Source organism: Balaenoptera physalus (assembly GCF_965194825.1).
Source record: "Balaenoptera physalus genome assembly, chromosome: 2".
In the NCBI taxonomy this organism is placed as follows: Eukaryota; Metazoa; Chordata; class Mammalia; order Artiodactyla; family Balaenopteridae; genus Balaenoptera; species Balaenoptera physalus.
In genome coordinates this window covers 32,026,069-32,045,775 of record NC_138883.1, presented here as the reverse complement: position 1 = coordinate 32,045,775, position 19,707 = coordinate 32,026,069, and the positions used below count along the sequence as shown (strand labels likewise).

At 38.8% G+C, this 19,707-nt stretch overlaps 1 protein-coding gene across 1 annotated transcript in view; it reads right to left on the bottom strand.

Moving 5' to 3' along the window:
- COX16 (cytochrome c oxidase assembly factor COX16) overlaps positions 1-18,040 on the bottom strand; it is a 32,190-nt gene extending 14,150 nt beyond the window's left edge. The window contains exons 1-2 of the mRNA XM_082451957.1: positions 17,626-18,040; positions 11,147-11,218 (exon numbers count right to left, since the gene is read on the bottom strand). Of these exons, the coding sequence (XP_082308083.1) occupies positions 11,147-11,218; positions 17,626-17,694 (141 nt within the window). The 5' untranslated portion in view covers positions 17,695-18,040. The remainder of the gene's footprint in view (positions 1-11,146; positions 11,219-17,625) is intronic.
- Positions 18,041-19,707: the final 1,667 nt, after the last annotated feature.

Sequence of the window (19,707 nt, the reverse complement as noted above, 5' to 3'; positions counted from 1 at the left end):
AATTTGTATGGAGACACAAAAGACCCTGAATAGCCAAAGCAATCTTGAGAAAGAAAAATGGAGCTGGAAGATTCAGGCTCCCTGACTTCAGACTAAACTACAAAGCTACAGTCATCAAAACAGTATGGTACTGGCACAAAAATAGAAATATCGATCAATGGAACAGGATAGAAAGCCCAGAAATAAACCCACGCACCTATGGTCAATTAATCTATGACAAAGGAGGTAAGACTATACAATGGAGGAAAGACAGTCTCTTCAAGAAATGGTGCTGGGAAAACTGGACAGCTACCTGTAAAAAAATGAAATTAGAATGCTCTTTAACACCATACACAAAAATAAACTCAAAATGGATTAAAGACCTAAATATAAGGCTGGACACTATCAACGTATTAGAGGAAAACATAGGCAGAACACTCTCTGACATAAATCACAGCAATATCCTTTTCAATCCATCTCCCAGAGTAATGGAAATAAAAATAAACAAATGGGACCTAATGAAATTTAAAAGCTTTTGCACAGCAAAGGAAACCATAAACAAAACAAAAAGACAACCCACAGAATGTGTGCAAATATTTGCAAACAATGCAACAACAAAGAATTAGTCTACAAAATTTATGAGCATCACATGCGGCTTAATATCATAAACACAAATAACCAAATCAAAAAATGGGCAGAAGACCTAAATAGACATTTCTCCAAAGAAGACATACAAATGGCAAGAGGCACATGAAAAGATGTTCAGCATCACTGATTATTAGAGAAATGCAAATCAAAACTACAGTGAATATTGCCTCACATAAGTCAGAATGGCTATCATCAAAAAATCCACAAACAACAAATGCTAGAGAGGGTGTGGAGAGAAGGGAACCCTCCTACACTGTTTGTTGGAATGTAAATTGGTGCAGCCACTGTGGAGAACAGTATGGAGATTCCTTAAAAAACTAAAAATAGAGCTACCATATGATCCTGCAATCCCACTCCTGGGTATATATCTGGAGAAAAACATGGTCCAAAAGGATACACGCACCCCAATGTTCATTGCAGCACTGTTTACAACAGCCAAAACATGGAAGAAACCTAAATCTCCATGGACAGATGATTGGATAAAGAAGATGTGGTACATATATACAACGGAATATTACTCTGCCATTAAAAAGAATGAAATAATGCCATTTGATACAACAGGGATGGACCTAGAGATCATCCTATTGAGTGAAGTAAGTCAGACAGAGGAAGACAAATATTGTATGATACTGCTTACCTGCAGAATCTTAAAAAAAAATGATACAAATGAACTTATTTACAAAACAGAAACAGACTCACAGACTTAGAGAATGAATTTATGGTTACCAGTGGGGGGAAGGCTGGGTGGTGGAAGGGATAGTTAGGGAGTTTGAGATTGACATGTACACACCGCTGTATGTAAAATGGATAACCAACAAGGACCTACTGTATAGTACAGGGAACTCTGCTCAATATTATGTAACAACCTAAATGGGAAAAGAATTTGAAAAAGAATAGATACATGTATATGTATAAATGAATCACTTTGCTGTACACCTGAAACTAACACAACATTGCTAATCAACTACAGTCCAATATAAAATAAAAATTTTTTTTAAAAACCGTGTAGTTCATTTTGCTGTCCAATTTTATGGGCTATGATACCCAAAATATTACTTTAAAAGTAGCTACAATTATGGATATTCCTTTATTGTTCCTAGCTTTAATAGCAATGTTTTTTAATGTTTCTCTATTAAGAATATTTACTATGATTACTGCTTGTTAAAGAAAATTCAACAAGGTAGTTAGATCAACACCCAAAAATCAAAGGGCATGGATCCACATACAAAATCAATATAGTTTCTTTATGCAAGTAAAAACCAATTAGAAAATGTAAGAGAAAGAAGAATACATAGCCAGAATAGTATCATCTATTTAGAAAATTAAATTCATAGCTAAAAACATTTTGAAAAAGAAAACGAGATACCCAGATGGTTTCACTGGCAAATTCTATAAAATATTTAAGGAAGAAGTAACACCAATTCTACATAATCACTTCCAGAAAATAAAAAAGAGGAAACACTTCCCAATTCATGTTATGAAGTCAACATTATCCCAATACCAAAACCAGACTGTTGGGGAGGAACAATTTTCCCTTCTTCCCTTCTAGGGTCGTTGGCTAGTTTAATAATTAAATTGACATAAAACAGATTTAACAGGAGAAAAATATGTAATTATGTATGTATTGGAGCCCCACAAACACATGAGACTCACAGGCAGTCAAATTAGACTTATATGCCATCCTGAGCTAAGGGGGTAGGGGTCTGGGGCTTCAAAGAGGAAGCAGATAATCCACAGGAAGATGAGAAGACCAAATGTTTGGTAAACAAACGTTTCCATGCCATGCAGATAAGTCCTTCTGATATAAAAAGTTCTCTCTCATAATAGCTATCTTCCTGGTACAGGCTTCCTACCTAAATCCTTTTGGGCAGTTAAGGAAGAGATAAAAAGCTTCTCCTGAGTCTGTTGGGTCATAATTGCCTTCAGCTTAAAACAATCCACATGCCAAAGTGGCACATTTTGGGGTGGTGTATTCTGCTCCCCATCAAGACCAAAAGAGTAGAAGGAAAAAAAAAAAAAAATCTGTAGACCACAACAGTCTGTAGTGCAACTTCTAGTGGAAGAGTAAGACTACAGCTCCCAAACTAATGGAACAACAGCAAAATAATAAAATGTTATTAATCCAAAAGAGAACAACAAGACAGAAATAATTATAACAATAGAACATAAAAGGTATATTTAAACCCAAATATATTTTAAAATTACATTAAATGTAAATATATTTAATGAGCCAATTAAAAAACAAAACTATTAAAACATATTTTCTGTTTATAAGAGATACATCTAAAACTTAAGTTTACAGAAAGGTTGAGATTAAACAGAAAGCTGGTGAAGCCATATTAATATCCAACAAAATAGGTAAGGGGAAAAAGTATTATTACCGTGCAAAGTTTCATTACAATGAAAATTCAATTCACGGAGAAGACATAATAATTCTGAAGTTATATGTACCTAATACCACGGTGAAATAGGCAAACAGTCATAATGAGAGATGTTAACACAATTCTCTTGGTAAGAGAACAGATATAAAAAGTCAAAAACACAGAAATTTGAAAAAACACAAATAACAAACTTGACCAAATGGATGTATAAACTTTTAGTATGTACCCAACAACATATTTTTATTATGTACCCAACAAGCATACATCATTCATACAAACTGATCATGTGTTAGCTCATAAAGCCAGTCTCAACAAGTATCAAAGAAAGAACTCAATGAAAATTTTCTTTGGTTACAACATACTCAAGTTAGAAATCAATAAAAAACAGTAACTAGAAAATTCCCTGTTTATAAGTTAAGGAAAAACACTTCTAAATAGCTCATGGATAAATAAAAACAAATTTAATTTGATTATGAATATATTACATATTAAAACTTTCATGATAGCCATGGCCATGCTTAAAAGGAAATTCATCACATTACAAGCTTATATTACAAAAGAAGATGGAATTAATCATTTCTTAATTGCAGTTTCGAGAGTCAGGATGTCTTTGGTTTATGATTCTCTGCACAGGCAGTCCATGGCTCAGGGGTCTGTGAGCTACTCTTGCCCTAGAGAAACAACCTGAGTTTCTACATTAATGATGATATCTAAAATAGCAGTTTTAGTACATTAATGATGTTACTAACAACAGCAATTTTTTAGTCATCTGACTCTGGCTGATTAGTGTTCAGTTAGCTCAAGATTGAGGTCAGATGGGACAAGAAAGGGAACAGAGTTCTGGATAGAGAGATTAACCAAACTCAATACAGGAACTTTTAGGGGGACTCAGTTTCATCATCACGAAAAATTCAAATTCACCACGTAATTAGGTAACAATTCATAACACACCCACCAAAATTGCTTTAAAAAACAAAATGAGGAAAAAAACCCAACCTATAATAGCAAGTATTGGCAAGTATTTGGAGCCTGGGGAACAAAAAACTGTTGGCAGTGATGACTGAAAGAAAAACGCACAATATAAGCGCTCTCGGTTGAGTATCCAGTGTCTCATTGAGGACTATAGCCCAGGAGACAACCTCCCAGATAGATCTGAAGAACTGCTCTGAAGACGTAGGGGAAGAGGCTAGTATATATATATAGTATATATATGGCTAAGAAATACGTGCAATCAAGCATACATCTCGGTAGAAGGTTATTGCTAGTCATGAGGAAGAGACATCTCAGTTAATGACTTTAGTGCTCTTCTGCGTATGGGAAGATGCAAGAATCCAGGTTCATAAAAAATATTTTCCAAAATATATCTAACTAAGGGCCTGTTTTGCCTGTTTTGCCAAAGCAGAGTGTCTCATCCTGTTCTTTGTCCTGAATTCCTTTCAGGGTGTATTGTAAAGTCAGTGACTGTAGTGGCTAATGACTTGATCCCTATGAGGCAGGAGACAGATGGGCCCCAGGCTGAGCAGCTCGAGACTGTCCCGTTGGGGGACAGGAGCAAGGAGAAGCTGAGCCCTGCCCAGATAAATGATAAAGAGACCACATATTTCTCATTCTCGAGGTCAAGGAGACCTTCCCGACTATGCATGCGCAGAAAGGCTCCTCAGGGGTCAAAAAGGGAGGGGGCGTCACCCCACAGTAAGTGATGTCAACCTACCCATAGCCCTCTTCGCTAGAATCCATCTTGGCTAAGAGATGCGCGCGCACACAGGGGAGGACCCTGAGATAAACAAATATGGACTAAGAGCCAGGCAAAGCAAGGTGACTGGCCAGAGGAAACCCAGAAGAGATGCCCCATGTAAGTGATTCAACTACCACGAGGGCGCGACTCTTTCTCTGAGTCCACCCGTGTTAAGTTTTTTCACACATACTCTTTTTCCTCCTAATAAACACTTTGTTTCACTACTTTCCATCTCTTTGTGGAAATTCACTTCTACAAAGCCGACTGGCCACTGGCCTAGTGGCTAGGATTCACCACTCTCACTGCCACAGCCTGAGTTCAGTCTCCGGCCAGGGAACCAAAATCCTGCTTCAAGCCACTGCTGTCCAAGGCCACCCAAGATCACCTACAGAACTGGACGGAGGACGACATTCTTTGTTTTAAAGCAGCAGTGTAGAATGTGAAGGGAAGCAGAATATGACACCCCAAAATATGTCTCTTTGGCATAAGGATTATCTTGAGCTGATTGTTTTTAGGAAACACTAGACAAGCAAGCTCTGAAAACCAGTACAAGTTACCCTTTTGTGAGGGACACATACATTTATAAAGGAAATCTCCATTTATAAGTGTCTCCCTTTTAGTACCAGGAAGAGAAGGATGATTCTAAATCACAACAAACTTCTACCAATCGAGAAGGCACCCACTTAAATCTGTGTAACAACCTTACCCTTTTACTGTGTTTTTCCCAGTAACCTCTCATAACTGCCCTCCCCCTCCAACATCCTTCTTCTGTCTTCAGATAGTATTTAAGGTGATGGTGGGGAAAGTTTTACTCACTTTTCCTGGGTATCTCCCATGTATACAAGAGGTATACATGTTATTAAACTTCTGTTTGTTTTTCTCTTGTTAATCTGTATTTTATTACAGAAGGATCTCAGCCAAGAATGTAGAAGGGTAAAGGGAAAATTATTTTTTCTCCCCTACAATTGATTCAATCACTCTGAAAAACAGTATGGAAATTATCAAATAAAGGTGATAATCCAGCAATTCCTTTTTTGTACACATGCAGCAAGAAAAATATACACGAATGTTCACAGCAACATTATTTTCACTAACCAAAACTGCCAAGCAACCCAAATGTCTCAGAGTAAAATAGATAAATAAATTATGGTATAATTAGTGGAATACCATACAGCAATGAAAAAATCTTGGGGTCAGCAACTATGGCCCATGGACCAAATCTAGTCTAATATCCATTTTTGTCAGTAAAGTTTTATTTGAACACAGCCATGCTCATTTGTTTTTGTCCATGGCTGCTTTTGTGATACAACACGAGATTTCAATAGTTGTGAAAGAGTGTAGCTCACAAAGCCTAAAACACTTACTACCTGGCTCCTTACAGGAAAAGCTTGCTGACCCTGAATTTAGAGCTAAAATAGAGATGAATTTCACATACATAATACTGGGGGGAGAAAAAGGCAATCAACACAATGATAAGGCAACCTACTGAATGAAAGAAAATAAGTGCAAATCATATAACTCATAAAAGGTTAATATCCAAAATATATAAAGAACTTATACAACTCAGTACCACCCCTCCAAAAAAAAAAAATCTGCTTAAAAAATGGGCAGAGGATCAGAACATTTTTCCAAAGAAGACATACAGATGACCAACAGGTAGATGAAAAGATGCTCAACATCACTAATCATCAGGAAAATGCAAATCAAAACCACAATGAGATATCACCTCATACTTGTTAGAATGGCTATTATCAAAAGGACAAGAAATGACAACTGATGGAGAGGATGTGGAAAAAGGGAGTCCTTGTGCACTGTTGGTGGGAATATAAATTGGTACAGCTACTGTGGAAAACACTACGGAGATTCCTGCAAAAAATGGAAAATACACCTACCATATGGCCCAGGAATTTCACCTCTGGGTATTTATCTGAAGGAAATGAAATCACTATCTTGAAGAGGTATCTGCACCCCATGTTCATCACAGCATTATTCACAATAGCCAAGACATGGAAACAACCTAAGTGTCCATCGATGAGTAATGGATAAAGAAATTGTGATGTGTCTATACACAATGTAATATTATTCATCCATAAAAGAAATGAAATCTTGCCATTTTTGACAACAGGGATGGACCTCCCCATTTTGACAACAGGATTATGCTAAGTGAGATAAGTCAGGCAAAGAAAGACAAATACTGTTTGATTTCACTTACGCGTGAAACCTGAAAAACAAAACAAATGAACAAACATAACAAAACAGAAACAGAATCATAGATACAGAGACAAGTAGTTGCCACAGGGAAGGGGGAAGGGAGGAGGAGAGAAACGGGTAAGAAAATTAAGAGGTACAAACTACCGGTTACAAAATAAATGAGTTATGGGTATGAAACATACAGTGTGGGGAATACAGTCAGTAATGATCTCACTTGTATGTGGAATCTAAAAAAACACACAAACAAAAAAACCAAGCTCATAGATACAGAGAACAGACTGGTGGTTGGTACTGTAATTATTCTCATTTTCATTATCTGAATCCTAAAAAACATGGTCATGATATTTACAATGTTAAAAATTAAACAAGCACTATTTCTTTACAAACTACAACAGTCAAGCAAAGGTTTAAAAAAAAAGACTGTTAATGCTCAGGATTACAATGCACTTAATTGTACACTTAAATCATATTACTTGGAGTGATGCAAAAGCAGATAATCTATTACTGTGGATCCACAGTTGTTAGCACTAGGAGTCAGGAGAAAAAAAGAGCAACAGCCATAATGAAGGCAGATGAGCTATGTCATACCTATTTCACACTAGAAATTGAAAGCTATTGCTTTCAGCTTATTTGTTTAAGCCCACCTCATGGGTTCTGTACTTTCCTTTCAACCTTCCATACCCACGACTGAAAAGCAGGAATTTTTACGTCCTGGGACACTGGATTTTCAGGCCTAAAATCAGGACAGTTCCAGGCAAACTAAAATGGCTGGTCACTCTGAATCAATACCGTCTTTTTCCACCCTCCTCAAAACTTCTCAGCTGTACTTATCCTTGAACTTTCTTAACTGAATTTGTCCTCTCAACCACAGTCTTGACCCCCAGCCCTTGACCTCAGCAATCTTTCCCTCCTTAATCTCAACCTCTCAACCCTTGTAACAACTGTCAACCTCAACCAATCTTACCTTCTCAATTCCTCTCAAATTTAATCCACCTTACCTTCTCAACCTTATTGGAACTCAACCTCACCTAAACACTGACTCTTGACTTCACTTGAGTCTGACTTCTCAACAGCAACCAACCTGGACATCTCAATCTCAGTAGGTCTTGTTCTCTGATCCTTCTCACCTCAACTTTGTCCTCTCAGCCTCCTTCCATAGACCTTGACCAATCTCATCCTCTTAACTTCAATCAACCTCATTTCTCCCAACTTTATTCTCTTTACTTCGACCCCCTCATCTAGACCTCTTCTGTTACTGCAATCTCCCTCACTCTCTCTTGCTACGAAAATTTACCCAGTCCTCAAAACCAAAGCCTCAAGTCATCTGATATTTATTCAGATTTTAATATCATATATGTCACTATCAATTTGCTGCAAAAAATTTTTCTGGAACCCATTCATTTCTATCTTCATTGCAAATGTTTCATTTCAGATTCCATTATTGTTCATCTATACTACTGCCAAAGTGTCTTAACAGGTCTCTCCATCTCCACTTGAAACAATCTCTTCCCTCCTATGTTGCTCCCCCAATCTCTACTCTATGTTAGCCACTCTATGTTATATAATACTAATCATTTCCATCATTTAGCTAACTCTTACTCATTCTTAACCTTAATTCAAAGGTTGATACCTCTAGCAGACCTTCTCTGATACCCCTTTCCCAAGTCTAAACCGTATGCCTCTCCTTGAAGTTCTAGTAACGTTTTACGCAGAGTTTTAATATAGCATTTCACTGGGCATTGTTATATTGTATGTTTGGATACATGTTTACATTAGATGTCTCCCAGCCTTCATGATGCTATAAGCTTTATAAGAACCAGTTTCTTGAATCTTTATCTGTAGGATCTAACACATGATAAACACATGACAAATATTCAATTATTTTTCAAATATGTACATGACATCCCATTTCCAAAAGTCAGATTATTATAACTTTCACTTTAAAGCAAAAGGGAAGAAATTCCTTAATAAAATAATTGGGATGCTAACAGAAACTTTAAAACTCAGTTATAATTGCTCTATTCCCTCATAGAAAGTATATATTCCTTTTAAATTTACTATTTATTTTAATACCTACTGTCTTTAAGACTAGCTAGCGTTGGTATTTCTCTTAAACCATAAAATTAACTGAAAAAATGGAATAGGCCTTTAATACTCTCCCACCAACATTACTGAGGTCTGCTAATGAAATACAGCTGACCCTTGAAAACACTAGTTTGAACCTCGAGGGTCCACTTATACAAGGATTTTCCTCAATAAATAACAGTTGGCCCGCCATATCTCCGAGTTCTGCATCCGTGGATTCAACCAACTGCAGATCGTGTAGTACCGTAGTATTTTTTGAAAAAAATCTGGGTATCAGTGGACCAGCACAGTTCAAACCCCTGTTGTTCAAGGGTCACCTGTACTCGGGAAAAAACCCTCAAATATCAGATGTGTGGCACAAACAAAAGCTACATACTTCTGAATGAATTAATCAGAATTGTTATGTAACAACAGACCTGAATTTGATAGTAATTGTGTAATCATAGAGGTGGGAATCCTAGTTCTACCCCTAAATAGCCACATGACCTTAAGCAAGTTACTTAAGCTCTCCGAGCCTCAGATTCCTCACCTGTAAAAATAACGACAGTAATATATCTATGCAGGAACCAGTATAGTCCTACCACAAACGCATACCTGTAAAAAGGATCGCTATGAAAAGCTAGGTATCACTATAATGAAAGATAATTTTCCTTTCTTTTAGTATTAGTTACTAAAGATACACATCAATATAACTTATAATTTACTGGTATTAATACAAAACAGCTAATTTACAATTAGTATAATAAAATGGAGTGAAATTATTGTCCCATGTTCTTTAGTCCCTTCTAGATCCTAAAAATGGCTACACCAGAGCATATTTTGTGGGAAAAAGCTAACAGTACTGCAAAGTTTCTAGTGAGTGAGGAGAAAGATTACTTAATTCTTTACATTTCATGATTCACTTCCATGTGATCATTAATGTCATTTTAAAGAGTAAGAAAGAGCCCAAAGATCATATATCAGCCCTGAAAAGCATGATAAAACTCAAGACTGCTTAGTATATTGAGTATACATGATATCATCTCACACCTGTCAGGATGGCTACCATCAAAAGAACACAAATAACAAATGTTGGTGAGGACGTGGACAAAAGGGAACCCTCCTACACTGTTGGTGGGAATGAAAATTGGTGCAGCCACTGTGGAAAACAGTATGGAGGTTTCTCAAGAAACTAAGAATAGAACTACCATATGACCCAGAAATTCCACTCCTGTGTATATATCCAAAACAAAAAACCAAAAACACTTGATTCAAAAAGAACCATGCACCCCAATGATCATAGCAGCATCATTTACAATTGCCAAGGTATGGGAGCAACCTAAGTGTCCATCAGCAGATGAATGGATAAAGAAGATGTGTGTGTGTGTCTGTGTGTGTATATATATATATACATGTATGTTTTACTTAGCCATAAAAAAAGAATGAAATTTTGCCATTTGCAGCAACATGGGTGGACTTGGAGGGCATTATGCTAAGTGAAATAAATCAGACAGAGAAAGATAAATACTGTATGATATCACGTATATGTGGATTCTAAAAAATATCACAAACTAGTGAATACAACAAAAAAAGAAGCAGACTCACAAATATAAAAAACAAACTAGAGGTTACCAATGGGGAGGGGGGAGGGGCAACAGGGGTGAGGGCGTGGGCAGTACACACTGTTGGGTGTAAGACAGGTTCAAGGATATAATGTATGATATGGGGAATATAGCCAATATTTTGTAATAACTGTAAATGGAAAGTAACCTTTAGAAATTGTATAAAAAAAATTTTTTTTAAAGAGTCCAAAGATCATATATCACTCTTTGATTTTTTTAACAGCAGTTTTTATTATTTTTATTTTATTTAGTTACTTATTTAGTTATTTATTTTATTTTTTGGCATCACTGTGCAGCACGTGGGATCTTAGTTCCCTGACCAGGGATCGAACCCATGACCCCGCATTGGAAGCGCAGAGTCTTAACCCCTGGACCGCCAGGGAAGTTCCCATATATCAGTCTTAAAAAGCAAGATAAAACTCAGGACAGCTTAGTTTACTGAATATTCGTGTCTCATAAACCAGAACATACATGTACACATGTCAAACTCCAATGACAGTTCTTACTTTAATCTTCACAGCATCATAACGGATTTGTGAAAACTCACGAAGACCAAAAGAACCTCCAACAATCAGCAACTGAAACAAGACAGGGAAACAATTAAACAAAATAGAAGGGCAGAATTCAGTCTATCTATACATTACTTATCTGAACACCAACAGTGGCAGATTATACAAAATCCTATAGACTATCTTCCCTGGTAAGTTACCATTCATCTTTTCAGAGTACATATAGTACACACTATCACTGGGAAACATTTTAGCACATGAGCAAATACCAAAATCATTACCCCTACCTGTACTTGACCTTATGATTTAAATATCACCATCAGAAGCATTATATTAGTTGATGCTTACAAAAGACCTATGAGCTAAGGGAAAAAGAATACACTCAATAGATGAGGAAATAAAAGCACAGCCAACTAAATGACTTGCCCATGACTGTAATGGGTAAATCCAGGAATAAAATCCTGACCTTGCTTCTTTAAGACTAGAATTCTTTCAATTTTATGATTTTGCAAAATAGGCCAATTAGAGAGCATTTTTCTCCATTTTCTAACCAAGTGATAAAACAATCTCATGAAATACGTTACCCTTCTCAGTATGTGGTACACCTTAAAAGAGCCCATGAATTGCCATTACTGCTTTAGCATCTCCTCTGATAATCTAATGGGCTTTACTCTCATCCTAAAGCTGTAAAAGTCTAGCAATTTGGAAGAAAATTAAGTTTAATCCCTACCATCAATATATTAATATTACCAATTAAAGTGATACAAACAGATAAAAACACTGTAAAATATAAAATTCTATAATTCTGAAGTTGGAATACCGACAAAACCTTGAGGCTATGAATTAAAAAACCCAATAAATCTGACCACATAAAAATTTGGTCTCTTACCTGCAAATAAATGAAATAAAAATGACATAAAATCAAAAGATAACAAACCAGGAAAAATAGCTGTTATATATAACCAGCTAATACTTCCAATGTCAATATGTAATCATTCTTTGTATAAGTAAAGTAACTTTTTTGTCTCTTGGTTTCAATGAAAATGAGACACGCTGGGACCTGGGACCTGGGACCCTTTGCTGCAGTGCCTGCACCTGGACAAACTTCTCCTCCAGAAACAAAATGCAAAGAAAGTATAAGGGACTAAAAATCACTGCAAGCATGCACAGTTGGGGCAAATTATGCACAACAAGATACAAAAAGACCAAAAACCCAACTGCCGCTTCTGAAGAGCCGGGAGCAAAAACAGGGTGTCAGGAGCAAAAGCAGGGTACTGGGTATGCCCCCTGCACTCAGCACCACCAAAGGGGTGGGCAGAACACCTAAGCCACCCCTTTAGCCCCACCCATGGACACATCCCTACCCTCACCCCATATAAGGAATCAGCTGGCCCCCACCCTCGGGGATCAAGCAAGGGAACCTGTTACCTGTTTTTGCTCCCCCCTGCTAATAAAGCCTTGCCTGAATTTCTTGTCTGGCCTCTTATCAATTTCTATTGATTAAGGAAGGCCAAGAACCCCGGGTGGTAACAAAAAGACACACCTGTGATTTTCCTAACTCCTCTCAGCCTCCCTTTATTCATTCTTCCTCACCTTCCCATCTCAAATTGTTGGAGTATCGCAAAAGGCTCAGTCTTCACACCTTTTTTACCTATTCACAACCAAAAGAGTCCCTAGGTGATGCCATTCAGTTCCATGGATTTAAATAGGCTCTATAACCTAACAACTTCCAAATGTACATTTTCAGTGGGAAACATCCCACTGAAGTGAAGACCTGCCCTCCTACTTGACATCTCCACTTGAAAGTTTAACAGGTATATATAAATTAACATGAAAAAAATTCTTGATTTTTTACCCCAGCACTCTTTCTGCCCCAATCTGCTGCTACTCAATCTTCCACATCCCAATTAAGGTCAAGTACTTTCATTCAAGCCAGCTTCTCTGGAGTCATCTTTAGCTCCTCTAATTCCTATCTCACATCTAATCCATCCCTGAGTTCTGTCAAAATACTTCTTGAATCTGACAATTTCTGACTATATCTTCTAATATTCTAGTCCTGGCCACCATCATCTCTTTTCTGCACCACTGCCATCACAATACCCACATGTAACATAATAAAGAATTTGTCTGGTCTTGGTCCTGGGTTCTTGGGAGGCAGCTACTCACTTGGAATTTCCTGAGTGACAGGAGCTTCTTTGTTATTGCGACCACAACTGAGTTTATACCAATGAGGTGACTCATTGTGGGTCCCTAGATAGTCACAGCATAGAGGTTGGCCATGCTGGAATGATCAACCATGTGACTAGAAGGTGGGGGCCTTGAGCCATGTGATAGCAACCTGACCTCCTGACCTCCAAGGAGGAAAGGGTGGGGCTGGAGATTGAGTTCAGTCACACAGCCAATGAGCCAATCAACCATAGATGATGAAAATCCCAATAAAAAACTCTTGATGAACTTCCTGGTTGGTGAACACATCAATGTGCTGGGATGGTGGCACACCCTGATTCCACAGGGAGAAAACAGGGAAACTCTGCCTTTGGGACCCTCCCCAGTAAGACCAGACCTTGCCCTAAGGGTCTCTTCTTTCAGCTGTTCCTAATTCATAACCATTATGATAAAACACTAATCCTAAGTATAGTGCTTTCCTGAGTTCTGTGAGTCATTCTGCTGAATTACTGAACCTGAGGGGCTATTAGGAACCACTGAATTTGTAACCAGTTGATCAGAAGCACAGGTGGCCTCATATCGCAGAGCTTTCAGCTGGTGTCTGATAAGGGGAGTTTTATGGAGAACTGTGCACTTAATCTATGAAGTCTGCACTAATGCTACATAGTTAGTGTCAAAATTGCACTGTACTACCGACCACTCACTACCATGGTATCTACCCTCCTAGCTAAATATCTTCACTTCTGCACTAGATCCCAATCATCTTATATACTGAAGGGCAGTGATTCATCAAAAATCTTGCTCACCACACTGCACGATTCATCATAAAAAATACTATTATTTCTCCCATCTTATTAACAAATTTCTCTAGACCTTACTTCCCCATCAGTTATTATCCCATTTCTTTGTTCTTACCTGCAGTAAAATTTCTCAAACAAGTTGTCTATGCTTGCTGCTCTTTCCACTTTCTCTTAGACCCATTCCAACCATCACTGACATCTATGTTACTAAATGCAATGTTTAACTCTCTGTTCTCATCTTATTTCATGAGCAAAATTTGACACTGTTGATCACATTTTCCTTCTCTTCCCTTAAACCTGGTTTTCCTTTTACCTCACTGAGAACCCTTCTTGTCTCCTGTATTGGTCCCTCCTGTACACCCCAACCCTCTGAACTTGGAGTACCCCCAGGGCACAGTGTTTGCTCTTCTCTACCTACGTTAACTTCTACCCACAAGCTTAACGCAAGCATGGTGACTGTTGCTAAAGTAGAAGACCTAAAGAGAATACAAAGTTTCCTAACATACTATACAGAATGTCCAAGATAAAATAAAAATTCACTTGTTATAAGAAGAATCAGGAAACAGCAACTTGAAAGTGACATTAACAAAGATTTTAAAGGTACCATCATAAAAGTGCCTCAAAGAGCAATAAACAAATGAAAAATCAGAAAATTTCAGCAAAGACCAAAAAAAAAAACAAAAAAAACAAAAAAAAAGGTGACATCAGTGAAACAGAGTAAGAATCTCCAAAAACCCTCTCCATTAAAGCAATGAGAATACTGGCAAAAATCTACTTTTTCAGAACTTTGGAAATTAAAAAAGGCCTGCAATAATGTTGGGAACATTTACATAAGAAGAATGACTCAATCTCAGTTAAAGCAGAAAGCTTGGTGGCATTTTTAACCTACCTATTCCCACATCTCGACCCCAGCTCCTTGGTAAACATGAAAAACAACAGTCTAAAATCATGATATAAAGCAGTAACCACTGGAAGGGGCATAATGGGGTGGAGCTCCTTAAAGTCTTATTCCCTGAGAATTTTCATTATTTGACCAGTCTGGTGGTTGCCTGGAAGACCCACTCACAAGGCTGTCTTTAGTTTTCCTGACTTGGAGCTCAACTAGTGCAAACAGACTTCTCCCTGGAAGTGTTTGCTGAAAAAATTCAGAGGCCATTGTTTAACATCATACTGCCTGAGGTGGTAGATAACAGGGCAAGGAATAGTCTAACCAAAAAACAAAAGGAAAATATGAGGCATAAGGTGTCCATAGAGGACTCTGAAAAGCTCAAACATATTCCTGACACTCTGGAAGGACATGCACATGAGCAGAACTGTCCACATGCCCACAGCAGTGTGTAAGCTCAGGAGAGATCTGAGAAGGCCCTAAACACTCACCTATGGCTAACCTTGAGGCTCTGAGCAAGCAAGAAGTAACAGCTTGAAGCAGTTTGTAACCTGCCTGAGTATTGAAGGCATACCCGATCAAGCACACAGAGCCCCTTGACAAAGACTGGGAAACTTACTGGTTCCAGGTGTTTAAGAAAACCTCTGCCCAATAAAAAGAAAAACAGCCCCATTTAGAAATGGGCAAAGGACTTGAATAGACATTTCCCCAAAGAAGATATACAGATAACCAATAATCCACTGTATGAACAAATGTCCTGCATTATTAGTCATTAGGGAAATGCAAATCAAAACCACAGTGAGGGGCTTCCCTGGTGGCGCAGTGGTTGAGAATCTGCCTGCCAATGCAGGGGACGCGGGTTCGAGCCCTGGTCTGGGAGGATCCCACGTGCTGCGGAGCAACTGGGCCCGTGAGCCACAGGTGCTGAGCCTGCGCGTCTGGAGCCTGTGCTCCACAACGGGAGCGGCCGCGATAGTGAAAGGCCCACGCACCGCGATGAAGAGTGGCCCCCACTTGCCGCAACTGGGGAAGGCCCTCGCGCAGAAACGAAGACCCAACACAGCCATGAATAAATGGATAAATAAATAAATTAAAAAAAAAAAAAAAAAAAAAAACCACAGTGAGATACCACTTCACACCCACTAGTAAGGGTTTATTTAAAAAAAACAGTGGACAATGAAAACTGTTGGCAAGAATGGAAAAATCAGAAGCCTTGTATATTGCTGGTGGGAATATAAAATGATGTAGTTTTTGGGAAACAGCTTGGCAGTTCCTCAAAATGTTAAACATGGAGTTACCATATGACCCAGCAATTCTACTACTAGGTATTTACTCAAGAGAAATGAAAACACATCCATACAAAAATCTGTACATGAATATTCATAGCAGCATTATTCATAATAGCCAAGAAATGAAAACAACCTAAATGTTCAGCAATGAAAAATAAATATTCCAACTGATGTAATATTAGCCATTAAAAGGAATGAAGTTTTGATACGTTACATGAATGAACCTTGAAAGCATTATGCTAAGTGAACAAAGTCAGTCACAAAAGACCATAAGTTGTATTATTCTATGAAATCTATAGACAAAAGTAGATTAGTGGTTAACTAATGGTTAGACAACTAGTGGTTGTCTTATAAACAGTTTTCTTTAAACTTTAAAAAAGATAGATAAAAAGGAGTTTCCAAAGTTTAGAAAGAAATCCACATTCATCAAAGATGAGTAAAAAACTCATTACTTTTCTAAGGTCCTTCTTTCGTTTAGTCCTGCTTAAATGCAAAAGCTGGTAACTTAACCTGTACCAAATCCATACCAAAGTAATAAACTATTTAAAAGAAAGTGGACTTTGTCCACATGCTTTATATTTAAATTGTTTCATTTACTATGACATCAAGGCTTGCTGAAGCAAAGTAACTTGCCAAGGTCAAACTGAAAAGAAAATGAGTGGTCTCGCTGGACTCCAACTCGGGTTGGTGTTGTGTTAAGCCAACATCGATCGAAATTTTCAAGACTAATGCGACCTTCTGGGAACGCAGTGTATGTAGGAGCGGATGCAAAGGAATAGACACCAAAACTACTTTCAACGTGCTTTAAAAATATCAACTATAATTCAGCGACCGTCTTTTGAGAGCTGCTACAATGTGCTACATTCAACTCACAAGGATTTATTTAATTCATAACAACCCTGGAAGAATTAAGCCAGTTCACAAACTAAGAAGGTGAAAACTAAAGATGCCCGAAAATGTATAGTTAAATTAAGTAAATACAACTAGTTCCAATGATCCAGAGTATCGCAAGCTGTAGCTGGGGGCGGGCGGGCGCGGAGCCGGGGAGGATGGAAGTTTAGTAATCATCCAGACTTGGGTTAAAATCTGGTTCTGACATCACTCTCAGAAGCACATCCAGGTAACTACCAAAGAGGTTAGAGGGGAACTCGAGATCCCACTACCAGCGCGGGGAGAGAGTAGGAGACTAGGACGGCCTAAACGCCAGCCCCTTCCTAGCCCAGACTGCCGTTCCGGGTCGCACGCGTTACAGTTTCACCGCCCTCTCCTTCCAGCCAGACTTGTGGTCCCACCCCTTCCGGAATCCCTCCCCCACTTTTTTCTCACTGCGCTCACCAACATGGGAACTCCGTAGCGAAGGGTCTTATTCTTGCGCAGGGCGCGCTTCACCGCGTGGGCGAACATGACTGAACTCTCCGACCCGCTTGGAAACCCACCCAAACAGGCCAGCGTGGCCTCCCGAATCTCAGTGGCTCTGGGTCCCTCCACCGGAGTACGTCCTTTACTAACCTCCTTTCCTTTGCCTCCCAGCGCAGGGCCCTTCCAGATAAGTCTCCGCCAGGCCAAAGCAATCGATCCGTAGTAACATACTCACGCTTCCCCCCGGAAATACGAGCGTCAGAGGTTTGGTCCGGCGAGCTGGTTTGCAATCGGGACTTAAGGACTTACGTAGTGTTTGTAGTAATCGTCAAACGATATAGAAACCTGTAGCTCCTGTGTTCTGGGTCTCTTCTCAGAACACTCCTTGGCACATAAAATCAGCTCAATAAAATCTGTTTTAAAAAAGTTACTTTGAAGCCAGTACTCTAGCCTCTATAGTTATGTGTGGGATGGGTAGTTTACCAGCTTAAAAAAGATGGGAGGGAAAAGTGCTGCGAAAGTTTAGGTTTAACGTTAATTGGTGTACTGTCTTGCTATCCGTGAATTTTTAATGCTAGTGCTTTTATTGCCAGGTTGCGTGTAATCTTCAGTCATTTATGAATGTCTAGTTTCCACTCATTCATCAACCATCCAGCACACCTTTCTGTGGGACACAGAGAAGAAAAGATATGATCCTTGCCTTAAAGAGGCTGGCAAACTAATGGGCACACGAATGAACCATGGGTAGCTTGGGAAACAGACCCCCCCCCCCGTGTGTGCCATTTGCCAGGGTGAGTAAGAGAAAGCCTCAACTGTCAAGTGTTTGAGATGACATAATAGTATAGAGTGCAGGTGACATAAGACTCACATTTCCCATGCTATCCCTGAAATCTTTCCATCTATCCCTGCCTCTTTATTGCCACTGAAATATTCCTGGTTTAATCCCTTATCATCTTTCCATCTATTAAATTCGCCCCTAAGTGTCTCTAGAAAAGAAATTCCTGATCTCCTTCCTGCCTTTAGGCTGATCTAGTTAACACTCATATCTAGGCCCAAAAACAACAACACAAACAAACAAAAACCTTAATTATAGGGACTTCCCCGGCAGACCAGTGGTTAAGACTCTGCACTTCCAATGCAGAGGGTTCTATCCCTGGTAGGGGGAACTGAGATGCCACATGCCATGGGTGCGGCCAAAAAACTTAAAAAGCAAAAACAAAACCTTAATTATGAACTCAAGTCTATCTCCCACACTGTTGACAGTTATCTAAGAGACATAAATAATGATGAGATTCTCTTTTTTTTTTTTCTGCCTACAATAGTCACTCCAATTTTCTTGGAGCAAGTAATTGAAGGGCGTTTGTAATATGACTTTGGCCTGCCTTTTCTGCCACTGTTCTTCATTCACTCCATGCTCCGTCCTGGAGGAGATACTAACTCCCTGAGTATTGCATGAACTTCCACATCTTCCAGATGCCGCTTTAGGGACACCAGGTTCTTGAAGCCTCCCTTACTCCACAGGCAATGTAAATTATTTCCTCTTCAGAGCTCCACTAGTCTTTGACTAAAATATATCACAGAGCTCTATCACACTGTATTATCGGGTTTGGTGTACAAAGTCATTGTTGTCCAAACAGTATATAAGAAAGATGAAAAAAAGGAGAGTGGAAAGAATACTTCAGGGTTTGAATTTGAACTTTGGGGTTTTGTTTTGGGTTCTGGGGCTGAGCAAATGTATCAACCCTCACCCCCAAAGCATCACCTGGACTGAATCAGGAAGATTTTAAAGTGATCAGGGTAAGGTTTATTAAAGTAAGACTGCTAATCCCTTCCCTTACCCCTATTTCTCCAATCTTCCCCTACCCCAATCTCTCCAAAAAAGAGACACCTTGCAAACCTGAGGACTGGGGCAGTAAGAAAGGTGGGAGACTTAGCCTGAGAGGTTAAGTCACACTACACAGTTGGTAGTGCTGGGAGAAAATTATTTGGATTCATGGGAAAGAGTCTGGAGCAGTTGTAGAATACAGGAGAATTTAGGATTGCGGAGATGGTCTTGTG